At 44.6% G+C, this 14,256-nt stretch overlaps 1 protein-coding gene across 5 annotated transcripts in view; it reads left to right on the top strand.

Annotated features, from left to right (window-relative positions):
* Nucleotides 1-13,608, top strand: part of LOC149343086 (arylsulfatase B-like) — a 374,108-nt gene extending 360,500 nt beyond the window's left edge. For all 5 annotated transcript variants that reach the window (XM_089545602.1, XM_089545604.1, XM_089545605.1 and 2 more), the window contains 7 exons: nucleotides 986-1,096; nucleotides 2,841-2,966; nucleotides 5,400-5,526; nucleotides 6,971-7,267; nucleotides 10,403-10,593; nucleotides 11,236-11,502; nucleotides 13,395-13,608. In XM_089545602.1, coding sequence (XP_089401728.1) covers nucleotides 986-1,096; nucleotides 2,841-2,966; nucleotides 5,400-5,526; nucleotides 6,971-7,267; nucleotides 10,403-10,593; nucleotides 11,236-11,502; nucleotides 13,395-13,523 — 1,248 coding nt within the window. In that variant the 3' untranslated portion in view covers nucleotides 13,524-13,608. The remainder of the gene's footprint in view (nucleotides 1-985; nucleotides 1,097-2,840; nucleotides 2,967-5,399; nucleotides 5,527-6,970; nucleotides 7,268-10,402; nucleotides 10,594-11,235; nucleotides 11,503-13,394) is intronic.
* The last annotated feature ends 648 nt before the right edge of the window (nucleotides 13,609-14,256 follow it).

The following is a 14,256-nucleotide window of genomic DNA, read 5'->3' as shown; positions in this document are numbered from 1 at the left end:
TGAGGGACACACGTGATGCCTGATTCAATTTCCGTTTGTTTTTTTTTTTCGCGCAAAAGACAATAGGGGATATTCAAAATTCCGCAACTGCGCTTTCCCGCATAACAATGTTGCCCAAAACAAGATGGCTGACCATGCGTTTCCAGCTGAAACAAAGCAAGAAAGACTAGTGTTTTGTTTGATTCTTCGAAAATACGTTTCTTACATTCTATCCACACCTTTAGCGCATGTCCTGTAGCCCATGTAGTTTCTTTATAGCGAAGTCGGCCATCTTGTTATTGGCAAAATAGTTATGTGGGAAAGCGCACTTGCGGAATTTTGAATATGCCCTATTTTGCTTGTGCCAGAACCTCTGGTTTAGTGCAGCCCAGAAAGCGAGGATAAGCGGGCAGAGGTGCGGGACGGAGCCCTCGCTCTAAGCCAGCTGCAGACGCACAAGAGATGATTTTGCTCGGGTAAGAACCATCGGAGCAGGGGATGGGAGCAAGTCAGGTGGGCGGATGAGAGTAAGGAGTTTGCGGGAATAGGGCGGCCGCAACTGGCACAGGGCGGGGTTAATTGGAGAGGCATGGGAAGAGGCCTTTGCCATGCAGTGGGTGTTCTGACACTGATGGTGATTATGACGATGAGAAGATGTGCGGGCAGTGCCGCATGATGGAGCGCTCGCGCTAGAGAGTGCTGCGTTGTAGAGGAGGAGCGCTCGCTCTAGGCACATAGACGTAAGACAATTTTTTCTATGGTGTAAACATCGGCATTAGTTTTGGATCTAAAAATAAAGGAAATAGCTATTGAAAAAGAGTTGCGGTATTTTTCAAAATTTTATTTATTTATTTTATTTTAAACAGAAAGTATTGTGGGTAAAAGTATCGAATATTACCTTAAAACTATAAAATCTTTCGTACACATTAATACGATTCGGAACATCAGCATCCTCTCAGCGAGCAGTGATACCTTTGACTTTTAAAGCATTCTTTTTTCTACACAGTGGCACCTAGGCTACAAAAGCTTCAACAACACGCCCACAAAACGAGGATTCGACACTTTTTTTGGCTTCTACAATGGCTTCAATGACTACTATCGTCATGTCATGCAATGGGTTGGTATAATGAGGCACCTTTTCACTCTTCCTAATTATAATTCATTTCGATAGTTTCGTGAGCTCAATCAGATGTCCCATAACTGTAATGCTTTATCACAAGTTTTCGAGGAGCATGCGTTACAGAGCCAATTTTTTCGATAGAGTAGAGACGTTACGTATGCAGCAGCTTAACATTACATACGAAATATCTTGCAGGGGCGGCTATAAGCTGCAATACTGCCCTGGGTGAATAGCAAGTTTCCAAGTGTTATTTTCGTCGATTACGCGTTATTTGTATTTACGTCGAGACGGCGCTTTCAGAAGATAGCAAGCAGAGTCTGTACGCAACTCATTGACGTCAACATCACCGCGCTATTCTGTCAGCATTCATTGGAGTCACGTTAGACGGAAGTAGCTAGCGGTGAAAAATGTGAAAAAAACCAAACAAAATCTGCCCGTCCTTTTGAATCAGAGTGCCTAACGCTTTCACACAGGCAATAAGTTTTACTACACATAAAAATCAGAAGATTGTTGTGGTTATTTATCGAAGCCCACCATTCAAAATAAAAAACAACCATAAAGCTTCGAAAGCAAGAATTCGCTCATGTAACGCTCATATATTCGCTCATATATATTCGCAATTACACGCTCCCAGAATTTCAGCCCCACTCTTCAATAAAACAATTAAGCGCAGTTACTTATTTTCTTTCTCATCTGAAGCCGCGCTCACAACAAAAATTCTGGTAGAGTGTTCTCTACTAAAACATTCCACCCACATGAGAGACGAGAACAGTTCCAGCCCCCCGTAGTGCCTCCTAGGCGCACCATAGAACTTCGCAAAGTCCACGCTTCTTTCTTCTTTTAAAAGGGGATCCTTTTTTTTTAGGCATAATATAATCCTACCATTCTCTCCAGCAAGGATTTCAAATATCCCTAGCATCACTGACTTTGTGAAGACAGCTTTAGACGCTTCGACAAAACGCTTGAAAAGTCGTATGCGCGATAGTAGAAGCCGTGCTGCCAACGAATAAAAGCCGTGCAGAAACGGGCTCTGAATATTGGCGCAGAAGTTAGGCTAACATTATCAATCGAATTTCCCAACGCACATCTCTCAGCCATATTATGAAGCTTTATTCAGTTACACGAGTTGTGAGGCTTTGTTCAAAAAGCCCAAGGCGCCCTCGTTCGAACCGCTACGCAGAAAAGTGAATATCGCCTTCGCTAACACACCATGGTCTTAGTTCATGCACTTTGCGAGTGCATCCAAATATTTTACTGGATATCGTTGCTGTATTCACGTGCAGTGTGCTATCATAAGCAGGAACACTGCAGCGCGTTGCAGCCTCAAACTTTCCTTGTGACGACGCACGCCAGCCGCTTTTCGCAGCATTGTGGAAAGTGTTCTACTGTGTTGCCTACTTCTGAGGAATGGAAGAATGCACCTCCCTTTCCACTTCGTTTCTGAAAGTGGCCGCCGCGTATTACGATGAGTAGGGTTCGAGGCTATCGGGCACACCCTCCTGTGTTTCTGCTCATACTGCTCATGATAGTACATGCTAAAACGTCTAGGCTCCTTTCCCTGCCTTGATGGAGAGCCGTGAACAGATTAAAGCAATTTAGTAGGATACGTAAGGTTGGAACTTCCGACACGCCACCTATCAGAGTTTCGTGGAGCTTCTATCCAAGCGCAGTTAAATGCCTCCGCCAAAAGGAACTTTCCTTTTATGGCACTTAATTAATGACGACTCATCTCTGCTTTCAGGAAGGGCGCAGCGGTCTTGACTTTTGGAACAATACTGAGCCTCTGAAGCTGGAAGACGACACTTACGCCACAACACGGTTTACAGAACACGCCGCGTCCCTCATCGAGAAGAGAGATCCATCGAAGGTTAGGAGGTCTCTTCCTGTACCGGCGTTCGGGGTACATTAGTAAGCAGACAGGTATTTCTTCTCTTCTCCGATTTTCACGTCTCGGCGGTAGAGAACGTCGCAGAAGTTTCGTTTTCAGTGCTGACGGGGGGACGGCCCACAGTCGGTTCGGAATACAGAAAACTAGACAAAAAGCTTCAGCAACGGCACAGACAAGATTTGCATACGAAAATAAAGGGCAACTAACGCTACACAGCCACAGCTAACAAAGCTCGAAGCCCACTCCTACCGGTTTCCCACAAAGCCAGGGCTGGTCTATCTCGCCGTACGAAAGCTACAAATACTCGTTTAACACAAACACATTACACTCTCTTTCATACACAGCCATGTCTTCTGTCACGCGTGCACAAACATGGCTTTCTGTGTATTGAGCACAAGTCTGCTCCGTCCAGACGACGATACGGTTGGAAAGGACAAAAGACAGAAGGAGAAAATGTGGTAGAAGACATGTAGGGAGGTTAACAAGAAGGTTGTTCCAGTCGGATACCATGCAGTGGGGGAGAGAGATGAGGTGGCGTAAAAGGAAAAAAAGAAGTACAGAAATGTGGTACAGCGTAAGCACAGCAAGCAATGACATCTGCGCTGAAACCAACAGGCTGCCGCAGCTGTCACCTGCACACACTAACGGTTGCCGAGCACTGAGACCTCTGTACTTTAGAGTGACCACCCTTCATCGCTAAACGCATAGCAGTCACACAGCGCAGATGTTTCACCGTGAAGAGAGGCTGCTTGGCATTGGGATTCATAATTTGAATGCAAAGTCAGACATTCCGACTTCTGGGAAAGATGAGACCGGGGAGCCATTTTTCCATTTACTCAAGAACTTTAAGGACTAGAATGAACACATCCAGCACCTGGAGTGCATTTTTATGCAGCTGTGCGCAGGCTGGAAAGCTGCACACCCATGGTGTTCATATAAGTCCTCAGCACTGCAATTGGTTGCTCGTCACCGACGTGGGTCGGTTCGTGGTCTAGTGTGCGACCAGCACTAGGCTCAGCTGCTGGGTGCGCAGTACGTGCTCCATCACTGGTGGCGTGCAGTGCTTCGAGAGCGATGGCCAAATCACTTGCCGGTCTGGGGCTTGAACCGGAGCTGGTTCTTGTCCTGCATTAGCAATAGGCACGAGACTTTGGGTGCGCAATACCTGCATGCTCACTGAGGACGTGCACACCTAAGCTAGGTACTGCCAAAGCATGTTTACGACAACCATCCCTGCTTCGCCAGTCATTTTGGCTCCCGTGCTTTAAAGTGGCAAGCTGAAGGAGAGGACGGAGGACAGGACGGGTCGAGAGGCCGAGGACACATCGATGCTGGTCAAGTACACGACGATAGCCTGGCTGCTTGCGCCGCCCTGGAGACCAAGGCGTTTCCTCTGGGCATCAGCAGCTGACCCATCGAGTTCCGCAGCAAGTGCAACAGCGTCCACTTCTGTCGCCGTCATGAAGAAAAGGAACAGTGCCTCCACAATAATATCGTCCACTAGAAACTGTAGAAGTGAAGGAATGGCGTTCTGGCGTAGAAACACTTCGTCGTCTTCCCCCGGTCTCGGAGCACAGAGGAAGTGCACACGCAAAGAAACCGGCTCATTGCTAAAATATTATCGACCTGGTGGCGCTGTCCATACGACTGATGGGAGCACAGCAGCCACCGAAACCCGCGTAAAGCTGTGTGGCTTTCGCTGGCAATTCATGGTTTTACTGGAACATATTTTTGCGCGAAAGCACTACTTCACACAGTCAAATGCAACGACGAAGTTTGTGCGAAGCTTGACCTTGTGGTTGACCTTGGCTAAGCTGCAGAAATAAAATGAATGTTGCCGCGACTGGGTATTGAAACCGCGGCGGCGCGAACACATAAGCTTCGCTGGTCAGTGCACGACAGCCCTATGCAATTGTCGCAGACGCTCAAACCTCGTTCGTCTTAGACTGCATCACACTTTCACGCTGTGCATTGCACTTCACCGTCTTCATCGAATTCCATCTGCGGCGCGAACAGATCAGATCAGATTAACCTGAGTCTATACGTGACCCAGTGGCATATGTTAAATAGTGTGTCTCCCCTGCCATCATCTCAACACTCGCCGAGAGTAAAAATGTCATACACTGCTGGGATGAGCATATTCCCGTTTTGAATATATAAGAAGTTATAATACTGTCGACTATAAACGGCCAGCTCTTCATTCTAAACGCAGTGGGGCCCTCAACTGCTATAGTTGCATAGCAGTTAAATAGAACTACAGCTCTCCTTCTTCACCATGGGAGAAACCGAAATACTTTGCATTTGTAGGCACTTTGTGCTTTTATTCGGTAGCACGATGATCTCAAGCGGTGCTCAAGAGATATAATCTCAAAGCACAACCGTCCGCAACCTTTTCACTAACTTTGCCTGCAGCCGATGTTCTTGCTCATGGCCCACCAAGCTGTTCACAGTGCCTACGAGCCACACCTACAGCAGGCTCCCGAAGAAAACGTTGCCAAGTTTAAATACATAGGGGACCCAAAGAGAACGGTCTACGCAGGTGAGTAAGGACAGTGCAAAGGCATGGAGCATCCAAAGAGGTCAGCTGATTGAGTTGATGTTCTTTGCCCAGACGTATATGCATACAGTCAAGTATCCGTCTAAGCTAAGCTTCACAAGATTTCTTTGACCAAAATGCGTTTTGAGATGGCCTGTTTAAATTTCTCTCCGGGAAAAATTATTGGCTGTAGTTGGAATCGCTTTTGTAGTTGGTCAACTCTCATCTACCTGTTGATGGCTCAAGTGCATTAGGAGGCCGCAGCGTTAAACCATACAGCTTGACTGTGATTAAAGACTATGGACCAGTTAAAAAAGACGTTTTATTTAACTGTTTAAATTAGTGGTGTTAGTTTTCTGTTCTGGAAAACGATTAAATGTTTATTCAACAACATTGCACTCGCGCTCACAAATACTCACTCAGAAAATAGGGGCATGATTGTTTCAACAGCCCAAAATGTCGACGTATATCAGAGCACGTCTCTAGCAACCAAATAGTTTTTGATCAGACTTAATTTCAATACACTCGCAGCGATTGCTGCTACATCGAACAGCTAGATAAGATGCAGATTAGCGAGAAAAAACTAACACTATAAAAATTACCACAGGGTGCACCGAATGAAAAAGTGTTTTTTAGAAAGAAAGAGAATTCTGAACGCGTTGAAAGACCTCTGTCATGCCAGACTGTGCAGCGGTTGGAGAGAATGATATTTTTAATTAATGCAGTGCCGCACAAGGTAGTGGATTTCGCAGAGAGGGCACGATGTTACGTTGTTCCCGTCTAGTACCATTCGACAAAAACGTTACTGTGGCGATAACACATACTAGGGGCAAACTAAAAAGGCGATAACACATACTAGGGGCAAACTAAAAAGAGGCGGTATTTCAGTGCGTAAAAGAAGCCTAACTGTGCGAGCTTGCAGGAAGTGTTATAACGCTTACTGTCAATCTTCAATTTTCGTTGCGGAGCTACTAAGTATTCGTGTTTCTACTCAAAGCGTCCATCAAGAATCAGTTTTACGTGCCACTTTCAAACAGTACCAGCTCAAAGAAATTGACCCTCTTTTGTTTCCGGCTTCAAAACGGCTTACAAAGAAAAGGCAAAGCTAAACATCAGCATGCAACATAAGGTTATATCCACCGTGCGTAGAAGGCAGTTTGCTACGAAAGTGAACGGAAGAGTATTTGCCCATTTTTCATTCCCTTAATGTGCTGAAGAACTGTGCTGGTTACTTATCCCCAAACTTCGGCAACAAAATTATTATGTCGAAGGGGCATGCCTTCGTATTTTAAGTAGATTATTTAGCTCATACACCCTGCCACAACCTACACACATTAAAAAACTACGTTTAACTAAGATATTACATGCTTTTTCAAAAACATTTTGGAGCATATTACATAGCCGGCAACAACGTGTAATGCGTTTCTTTTTTTTGTTTACTCCAAAGGAATGGTAGACGCCCTGGACCAATCAGTCGGAGTGCTCTTCGAAGTGCTGGAGGATGCCGGTATGCTAGAGAACGTTGTGCTGGTGTTCAGTTCGGACAACGGCGGTCATCCTTACGGCACCGGAAATCCGAACTTTGGATTCAACTGGCCACTACGGGGCTCGAAGGCCACGCTGTGGGAAGGCGGGATCCGCTGCGCTGCCTTCGTGTGGAGCCCGCTGCTGAAGAACAGCCCCAGGGTATCGTCACAACTGATGCACATCTCCGATTGGCTGCCCACACTCTACTCCGCCGCTGGTATGCTGCGAAATCACATTAATCATTTTCGCTAAGGTATTGAATATTGCGCTACTCTGGACAGACAAGCATCAAGGCTGCTCTAGGCTTAGGACCTTGAATGTGAAGCCTATAACTGTCACTCGGGTGGAATGTTGGGCCTCTTTTCTTTAATATGACGTTTTGATTTCGTAATTTGCTTATATGCAGAACAGGAATTGAAGCACGTGTCATTTGCGGTAACGGCGGGCTAAAGGACCGGTATTTTAGCTCGGCAGGTGTAAACTCTCGAGGCCTTTACAATGGTTAGCCAGTTGCGTTCCCGGCAGCATACGCCATCTCCTTTCACACTCTTGGAAGCTTCCCACCTAAGATTCTCACATGGCCTTTAGGGACTCATGATTGAATTAATGCATAAGCGTCTTTCGGGCAGGAACAAAGTTAGTTCTCGACCATTATGCATCACAATGCGAAAAAAAAAAACGAATAATAGGCACGGATTTCAACCAGTCATCAGCGGTCATAAAAATAGCACGTTGAGCGATACGGTTGCAGTGCTGCTGGCTGCCAAAGTTATATACTTAAGCTTTTGTTCATTGTAGTACACTATTTCTTAAAACGACTCGAGGTGGAAATACTACAGATCGCCTGTATAGCTCCTGAAACGCTGCAGAGATTACGTTCCCTGCAGTTTATATATTTCGACCCACATTTTTAATGCGATACCATTTAGGTTGTCGTCTTACAAAAAGCAACCAGTTTCGCCTTTAAAAAATTCAATGGTTCGTCATTTGGGAATTAAGGTCATCGGGGTCACAAGAACTCGCACGAACCGATCGGAAACGTGAAGAAATATTCAATTTGGAAGGACTCCTAAAACTTGTTAGTTGACGGAGAGCACCGTCAAATTTTTGAATCCGAAGGACACCAAAATTTCTCACTTGGTCCACAAACAAAATTCGGCAGCTGTCCCGTTCCCGAAATTTCGCAGTTGGCCCACCCCCGAAATTTGGTGGTTAGCCCACCCCCCAAAATTAGGCTTTTGACCCACCTAAATCGGTATCAGATGGCATAGTTGGTGGATTTGCAGTTTTGGCACAAAAAGAGGTGAGATGTAAAAAGGACGGGAAAATTTGGTTCCAGCTGGTTTCGGCGAGAAACGGTGGCGTGATGTGAGAATGGCGGGAAAATATTGTTTCATGCGGTGCTTGGCGGGAAATGATGCTTTATGTGTGGAGGAGGTGCGCGGCCTGCTATCTGTCTGCTTAAGCCCGTTCTGCTCTAAGCGGTGCGGGCCGGGCGCTATTATTTTTCATTCCTTTTTACTCGCCCACCCTAATTGTTGTCCGTCTGGCTAGAGCTCATAGATAGGGAGGCCGCATATCAGTGTCTAAGTGGTCCTTTGTTTTTATGTCTACATAGATATTGATGGCGAGGGTCACCAAATATAATAGCCGGAAAGCCATCAGAATTACAATGTAGGCAGTGAAAGTAACAAACAATATACTGTGGCATTTTCGTCGTGAAGAAATCATTAAGAGGGTTTTCATTATTTTTTTTTGCCACGAACGAACCTCAATTGAAGGTGTTTTGTTTCCAGCACTATCGTTGCGCTGGCTAAGGATTGTGTGAAATCTTTTTTAAAGTTCCCACAAGCAAGTTCCCAGCGATTTTCTAAATGAAAAATCTCTTTTCTTTAGTCTTCCCTGAAGCTATGTTAATACGGCAGGGCATAAAAGAGTATGTAATGATGTAGGAAAGAAAAGAAGGGTTAAATAAATGAAAAACGTTTCGCCACTATAAAGAAATTGGGGAGTGAATGGTGCTGTCCTGCATCTAAGCTATACGTGATGAAGGATTGTTCTCCCAGAGTTCCGCTGAAGCCAGGTGGCGGATTTCCGCCCGCTGTGAAATTGCTTGCAGGATATTGCTGCTTTACCTAGGTCTTCATACCACATCGATCTTTAATAAAATGTCACTTGAGTGCTCCTTCAGGTTTTTTCATGCAAGCATCCTATATTATGGTTTAACCGAGCATATGAGCATCCATTGCGCGTGCACTAAATGGAATCTTGCACTAGAATGATTTTCGCTGCCTCAAATTATCTAGTTGAGCTATTTGCCAAAAACGCGCACCGTAAAATGGTCACGACACTGAAGTAATTGCTAGTTTTTTTTTTCTGTTAGCCGCAAATGCAGGAACATGAGCGATGAATGAAGGAATCATTTAATTCTAAGACGAGAAACGCTCAGAGCCTTGATCGCTGTGCAAAGTAACGAAGCTCAAAAACGGAGTACCCCGCGATAGATCGTCAGCAGCATTATCCCCCAGCTATAAAATTGATTTGGATAGGATTGCCAGTGGAGGGCTCCGTAGCGTAAGGGTTGAAAGACTACAATCATTTGTATTTGTGTAGTAGACACGAAGCACCTGGGGACCTACGATTGTAAGGAGGACACACTTGTCATTTAAACCATGCCCAATAATTTCGTGTCAAGTTCTGTGTATGACATTTTATATTCAAACTATGTCTGTTGAAAAAAAAAACATTAGTGAAAGGGCGTGAGGAAGAATGACCCCCTCTGGATATAAAGTTAACAGTTTTGGTATGGTTGAGGATCTCTCCATGGTTTATCAGTTTTACGAAGCATTACTCAATAAATCTCTTTTTAGCCACTGAAAACAAAGGTTTTTTTTTCCCCCTCTTTTCTCTTCACTTCATCACGTGCAAACAGCACAGACGGTTTCATAGTCCGGTATTTTCAGCCCGGGCTGGCATGAAGCTTTAATTTCTTTGCATTTAAATATATATGCTGTGTTGAGTACATCCAGCGCCAGTGCGCACAGCTATCTATAACACGTGCCCCAGTCCGCTGTTCCCGCGTTCCGACACTCTTTAATTGCTCTAAGCAACAAGAAATCCTTGTTCTTGTTTTAGTGTGTACGCGGGCGCATCACGGTCGACTAATGGATCTCGTCGGCAGAACTCTCCACCGACTGCTTCAAGTCAAACCATTTAAAAGTACGCATCAAGGAACAGGCTAGACCTCTCAAGGACTTTACGCTCTTTGGCACGAGAGAAGGACAAAAAGACATCCTTTCCAGCCCGTGTATCACAGACGGAAGCAAAGTTAGGCCTTGATTCATTCCTGCAGGAGGAGACGTGCCGACACTTGGGTCACTGGATGGTGTGGACCAGTGGCAAACACTCTCCAAGGGAGGGCGACCTCCACGAAATGAGCTGCTCCATGACATTCACCGAGAAACCGGACACGCTGCCCTCCGCTACGGCGACTACAAGTTGCTGCTAGGAAGCTACGGAGACCCTTGGGACAACCGTAGCCAGGTTCTTGTTTCTTACTTTCCGCCTGTCGTCCTCTGGATTCTCTAGTGCAATTAGAGGGTCCAGACGCCTGCGCACTTGATTTCAAAACCCCTTTACTACGTTTCACACCCGAGAAAAAATGGAAGCAGTGGGAGAAGGTGCGCATCAAGTCTTTAAAATTCAGTCAGAAGTATGTAAGAGCATTCGCGTACAAGAGTAAATGTTACCTGTGGGATTCAATTTTCAATGATTAGTAATGTTTTTCCGATAGTTAAGTACATGCAAGCGTTTCACATATGCAACTATGAAGCCATGAAAGCAGTCGACAAAGGACCTGTTAGAATGCGTTTGCTTGCGCAATTCGCATCAACTGCTCTACCTTTCGAGACATTTGGTTCCTAGGAGTGCCGTAAAAACACCACATTACGGCTGAGAAGAAACCACGTTTCTCAGTTATTTTCGGTAGAAGGGACATGTATCTGTTGGAGTTGCTTCGTGTATATCCGGTCGATGCGTAATGTAAGCATGTGCTGGATGAGGTGAAACCCTACGAAAATGGTCGAGGCAAACATTTTACTGCGGTTCACTGTAGAAAGGTCTTATTTTTGCCTGTTTATTAGACGTAATTAAGTTGCCACATAATTCACGAAAATCTACGCACAGGTGGTCGGAAGGAGCCGTGTCAACAATGATATAGACGCGTTACAAGACCAGAGCAGGACGGCGGCCGTCCTGCGGCGTTTCTACGGGGACCTGAACCTTTTCGAGCATAATTCTTCAAGTAACTGGAGACGCGAAGCGACCGTGCTATGCGGGAGAGGCAGCGGCGTAGCAGAGACTACCAACGTTGTCGCTGACCAGCCCTACTACCTCTTCAACCTGGCCGAAGACCCGTGCGAGTTGCACAATCTTGCCAACAAGAGTTCCTCGGTGAGCAGACAGCGTTCTGCGCTATCTGCCTTTGCAGTGAAATGCAGTGCTCTGCTCTAGTGTTGTCATATCTCAAAGTAGGCACTGCAGATTTGGTGACTATGGCAACAGAAAGGGAAAATAGAACAAGTTGCTAATTGAGCTTGCCTGCAAATGCATCGAAACAAAACGCGTCGCTTTAAGTATTGTGTAAGAAGCTGTGAAATCACCTTTGTGACTAATTGGTCAGAGAAGGAAAAGGATTTATTCTTTCACTGGTTAACTCTGGTGGTCCATTGCCAGCTTAAAATCTTTGTCTCCCAGATAACAGCCCTACATGAGCGTTTCAGTGTTTTCGAGCACAATGGTGTTCAACCCAAATGCCTCCATTGGGCTGATTAATTAGTTTCTTCAAAGCGATTTAAGATAAAACGTTACTCGGATCAAATGGGCAATCAGAAGACACCCGAGACTGTCAAATCCCTCCGAAACTAAAACTTGGGCACCCACCCGCGGAGCGTATCGGAAGCAACCTTTGTAATAAGAAATTTCACGAGTCAAATTGACTTTAGGGTAAGACGTTTTAATGCTAACTTGACACTTACATGATTCATTTTTTGCGGCCAGTGTAGATGAACAACATGGCACCTTTTGTGGTAATCTTCTATATCGTCGTGTTCAGTACTGTCGCATCAGTTTCATAGTCCACATGCCAAACAGCAGAAGTCTTGTAAGAAATCGGAAAATATAAAACTGCGGCCCATATTTCCCCGTCATTTACAGAAGTGACATACCAGGCACAAAACAATGAACGCTGCAACAGTGTTAAGATAGTGCGTGAATAAAAGCGTATGTCACTATGCAGCGTAAAAATAGACAAACAAGTACCACACAACAAGGCTTACAACCGTAACACGCGTCAAGTAAAAGGAAAAATAAGAGTGCTATAGCTATCCTCATTGGAACTTTTCGTTGCCACTTGACGAACTAGCGCCACTGCAATCTGCCAGGTGAAAGGAAGGTTTCGTACGATTTTAGAAAATGCCATCGAGCACCGCGGATTGACTCTAAAACATTTTATTTGTCGGAAAGAGCTTGGTAAGAGGTCGCATTAAGTGGTCGACGACTTTATCAGCGAAATTCTAAAAACTGACGTGGCTATTACTAACGACCGGCTATAGATCTCTATTTGCAACCAGGCGCCTAACTCTAATAGTCAAAAAGTTAATTATTGAAAATTAGTTAACCAGCTTACTGGTTAAGATGATTCACCGGTTTTCTGGTGTCCGTCAGGCCTGGCAATACTATGCCTCAAAAGCCATAATTTTACCCTGAAAAGCTTTTTAAATTTTTTTGAAAGTATTCGCTCAGACACCCTGCATATACACCAACGATATGTATGTAATTGTTTCAAATGGCAGTGCTTTCCTTCATGAGTGCGTCATACGGTTTTCTCGAAGACGTCACCATATTCTTCTTGCCATCACTGGGATTTTCTTTGCTCACTCTGACACGCCTTCTGCTTTTCTTTGAATTTAACTAGTAACACTTTCGCTTTAAAAACTGAAAGACCATAAACAATTTCTTTCCTTTGTTTAGTAGTTCAGTGCGCAGGGCATGTCAAGCTTAGATAGGAATGAAAGGTTCGAAAATCCAGCTAATGTTTTTAAGCTGAAAAAATAAATAAAAAGGGGTTTAAATACCAGCCCCATGTCCTGAAGCACGGGCTCAAATCATGAATAAAAATTCACCTTTGCAAAAAATAACTCTGTGGTAAACGAAGTGAACAGAACTCAGAGAAAAAATTCTTTTTAATCAGCGGTCGCTGCATACAGTTGAATTATAAAAAGAGTAATAATGGCGCAATTGTGTACATACAAGTGGCAACATAATTATTTCTTTCTGCCTTCTAGGTCCTTTCGTTCATGTTGATGAAGCTGAGGGCACACAACGAGACAGCTCGACCAGCGATCGACGCCCCAATTGACCCGGAGGGATATCCTGAGAACAACAATGGAATCTGGTCGCCATGGGTCGCCTAAGAAGCCAATAAGCTGCCAAGACGTCGCAAAAAATTAAGAAATGACAATAGAACAATTAAAACTTGCATCAAGAAAGAAAAATGACGTAAGCTTCCTGCCGGCCACCATTGATTTTTTGACATAGTGGACCACATAAAGAAATGGAAAAATAAGTTCTCATTTCAGATTTCATATTCGAGCACGTTCTTTTAATTCCTCCTGTGCCTTAAGTAGGCCGTGTGTTGAGTACAGAGTGACATTCATGGTCGTTACAGCCATGCACGCGATGTCTTTATTAGGTGACATTAATGTATGACAACGGGCTGAGCGGTCGTGGCACGTAAATCATGTTGCACGCACTGGACGGCTTACTTTTGTTGCGTCGCTGTGCTGAGGGTTTTCATAATTTATATATACTGAAAATAGATATGGCCATTACTGGCCATCAGCTACAAATTAGTGATTGGTACCAGGCGCCTATCTTTGAAAAGTAAAACGGTTGCTATTAAATTTGTCACTTAGCAAACTAGTTGTCATGATTTACTTTTTTCTGATGCCGCCACGGCAAGCCTTATTTCACTACAAAAACCACCTGTATACCTCAAAAATCTTATTTTTTTTAATTCCTGGCAGGAATTTAAAAAATTGCTTAAACGCCTTCTGCTTAAACGTCATCTATATCCTAATATGGGTGACGAGAAAGGAAATATCTGACCAAAACAGGAATGAAGTTCTATATCATATAAAGGTTTGT

This window comes from Amblyomma mixtum, chromosome 5, assembly GCF_055824585.1.
Source record: "Amblyomma mixtum isolate Tamu chromosome 5, ASM5582458v1, whole genome shotgun sequence".
NCBI classification, from domain to species: domain Eukaryota; kingdom Metazoa; phylum Arthropoda; class Arachnida; order Ixodida; family Ixodidae; genus Amblyomma; species Amblyomma mixtum.
The sequence above is the reverse complement of the archived record's forward strand: the minus strand, read 5'-3'. Positions and strand labels throughout refer to the sequence as shown.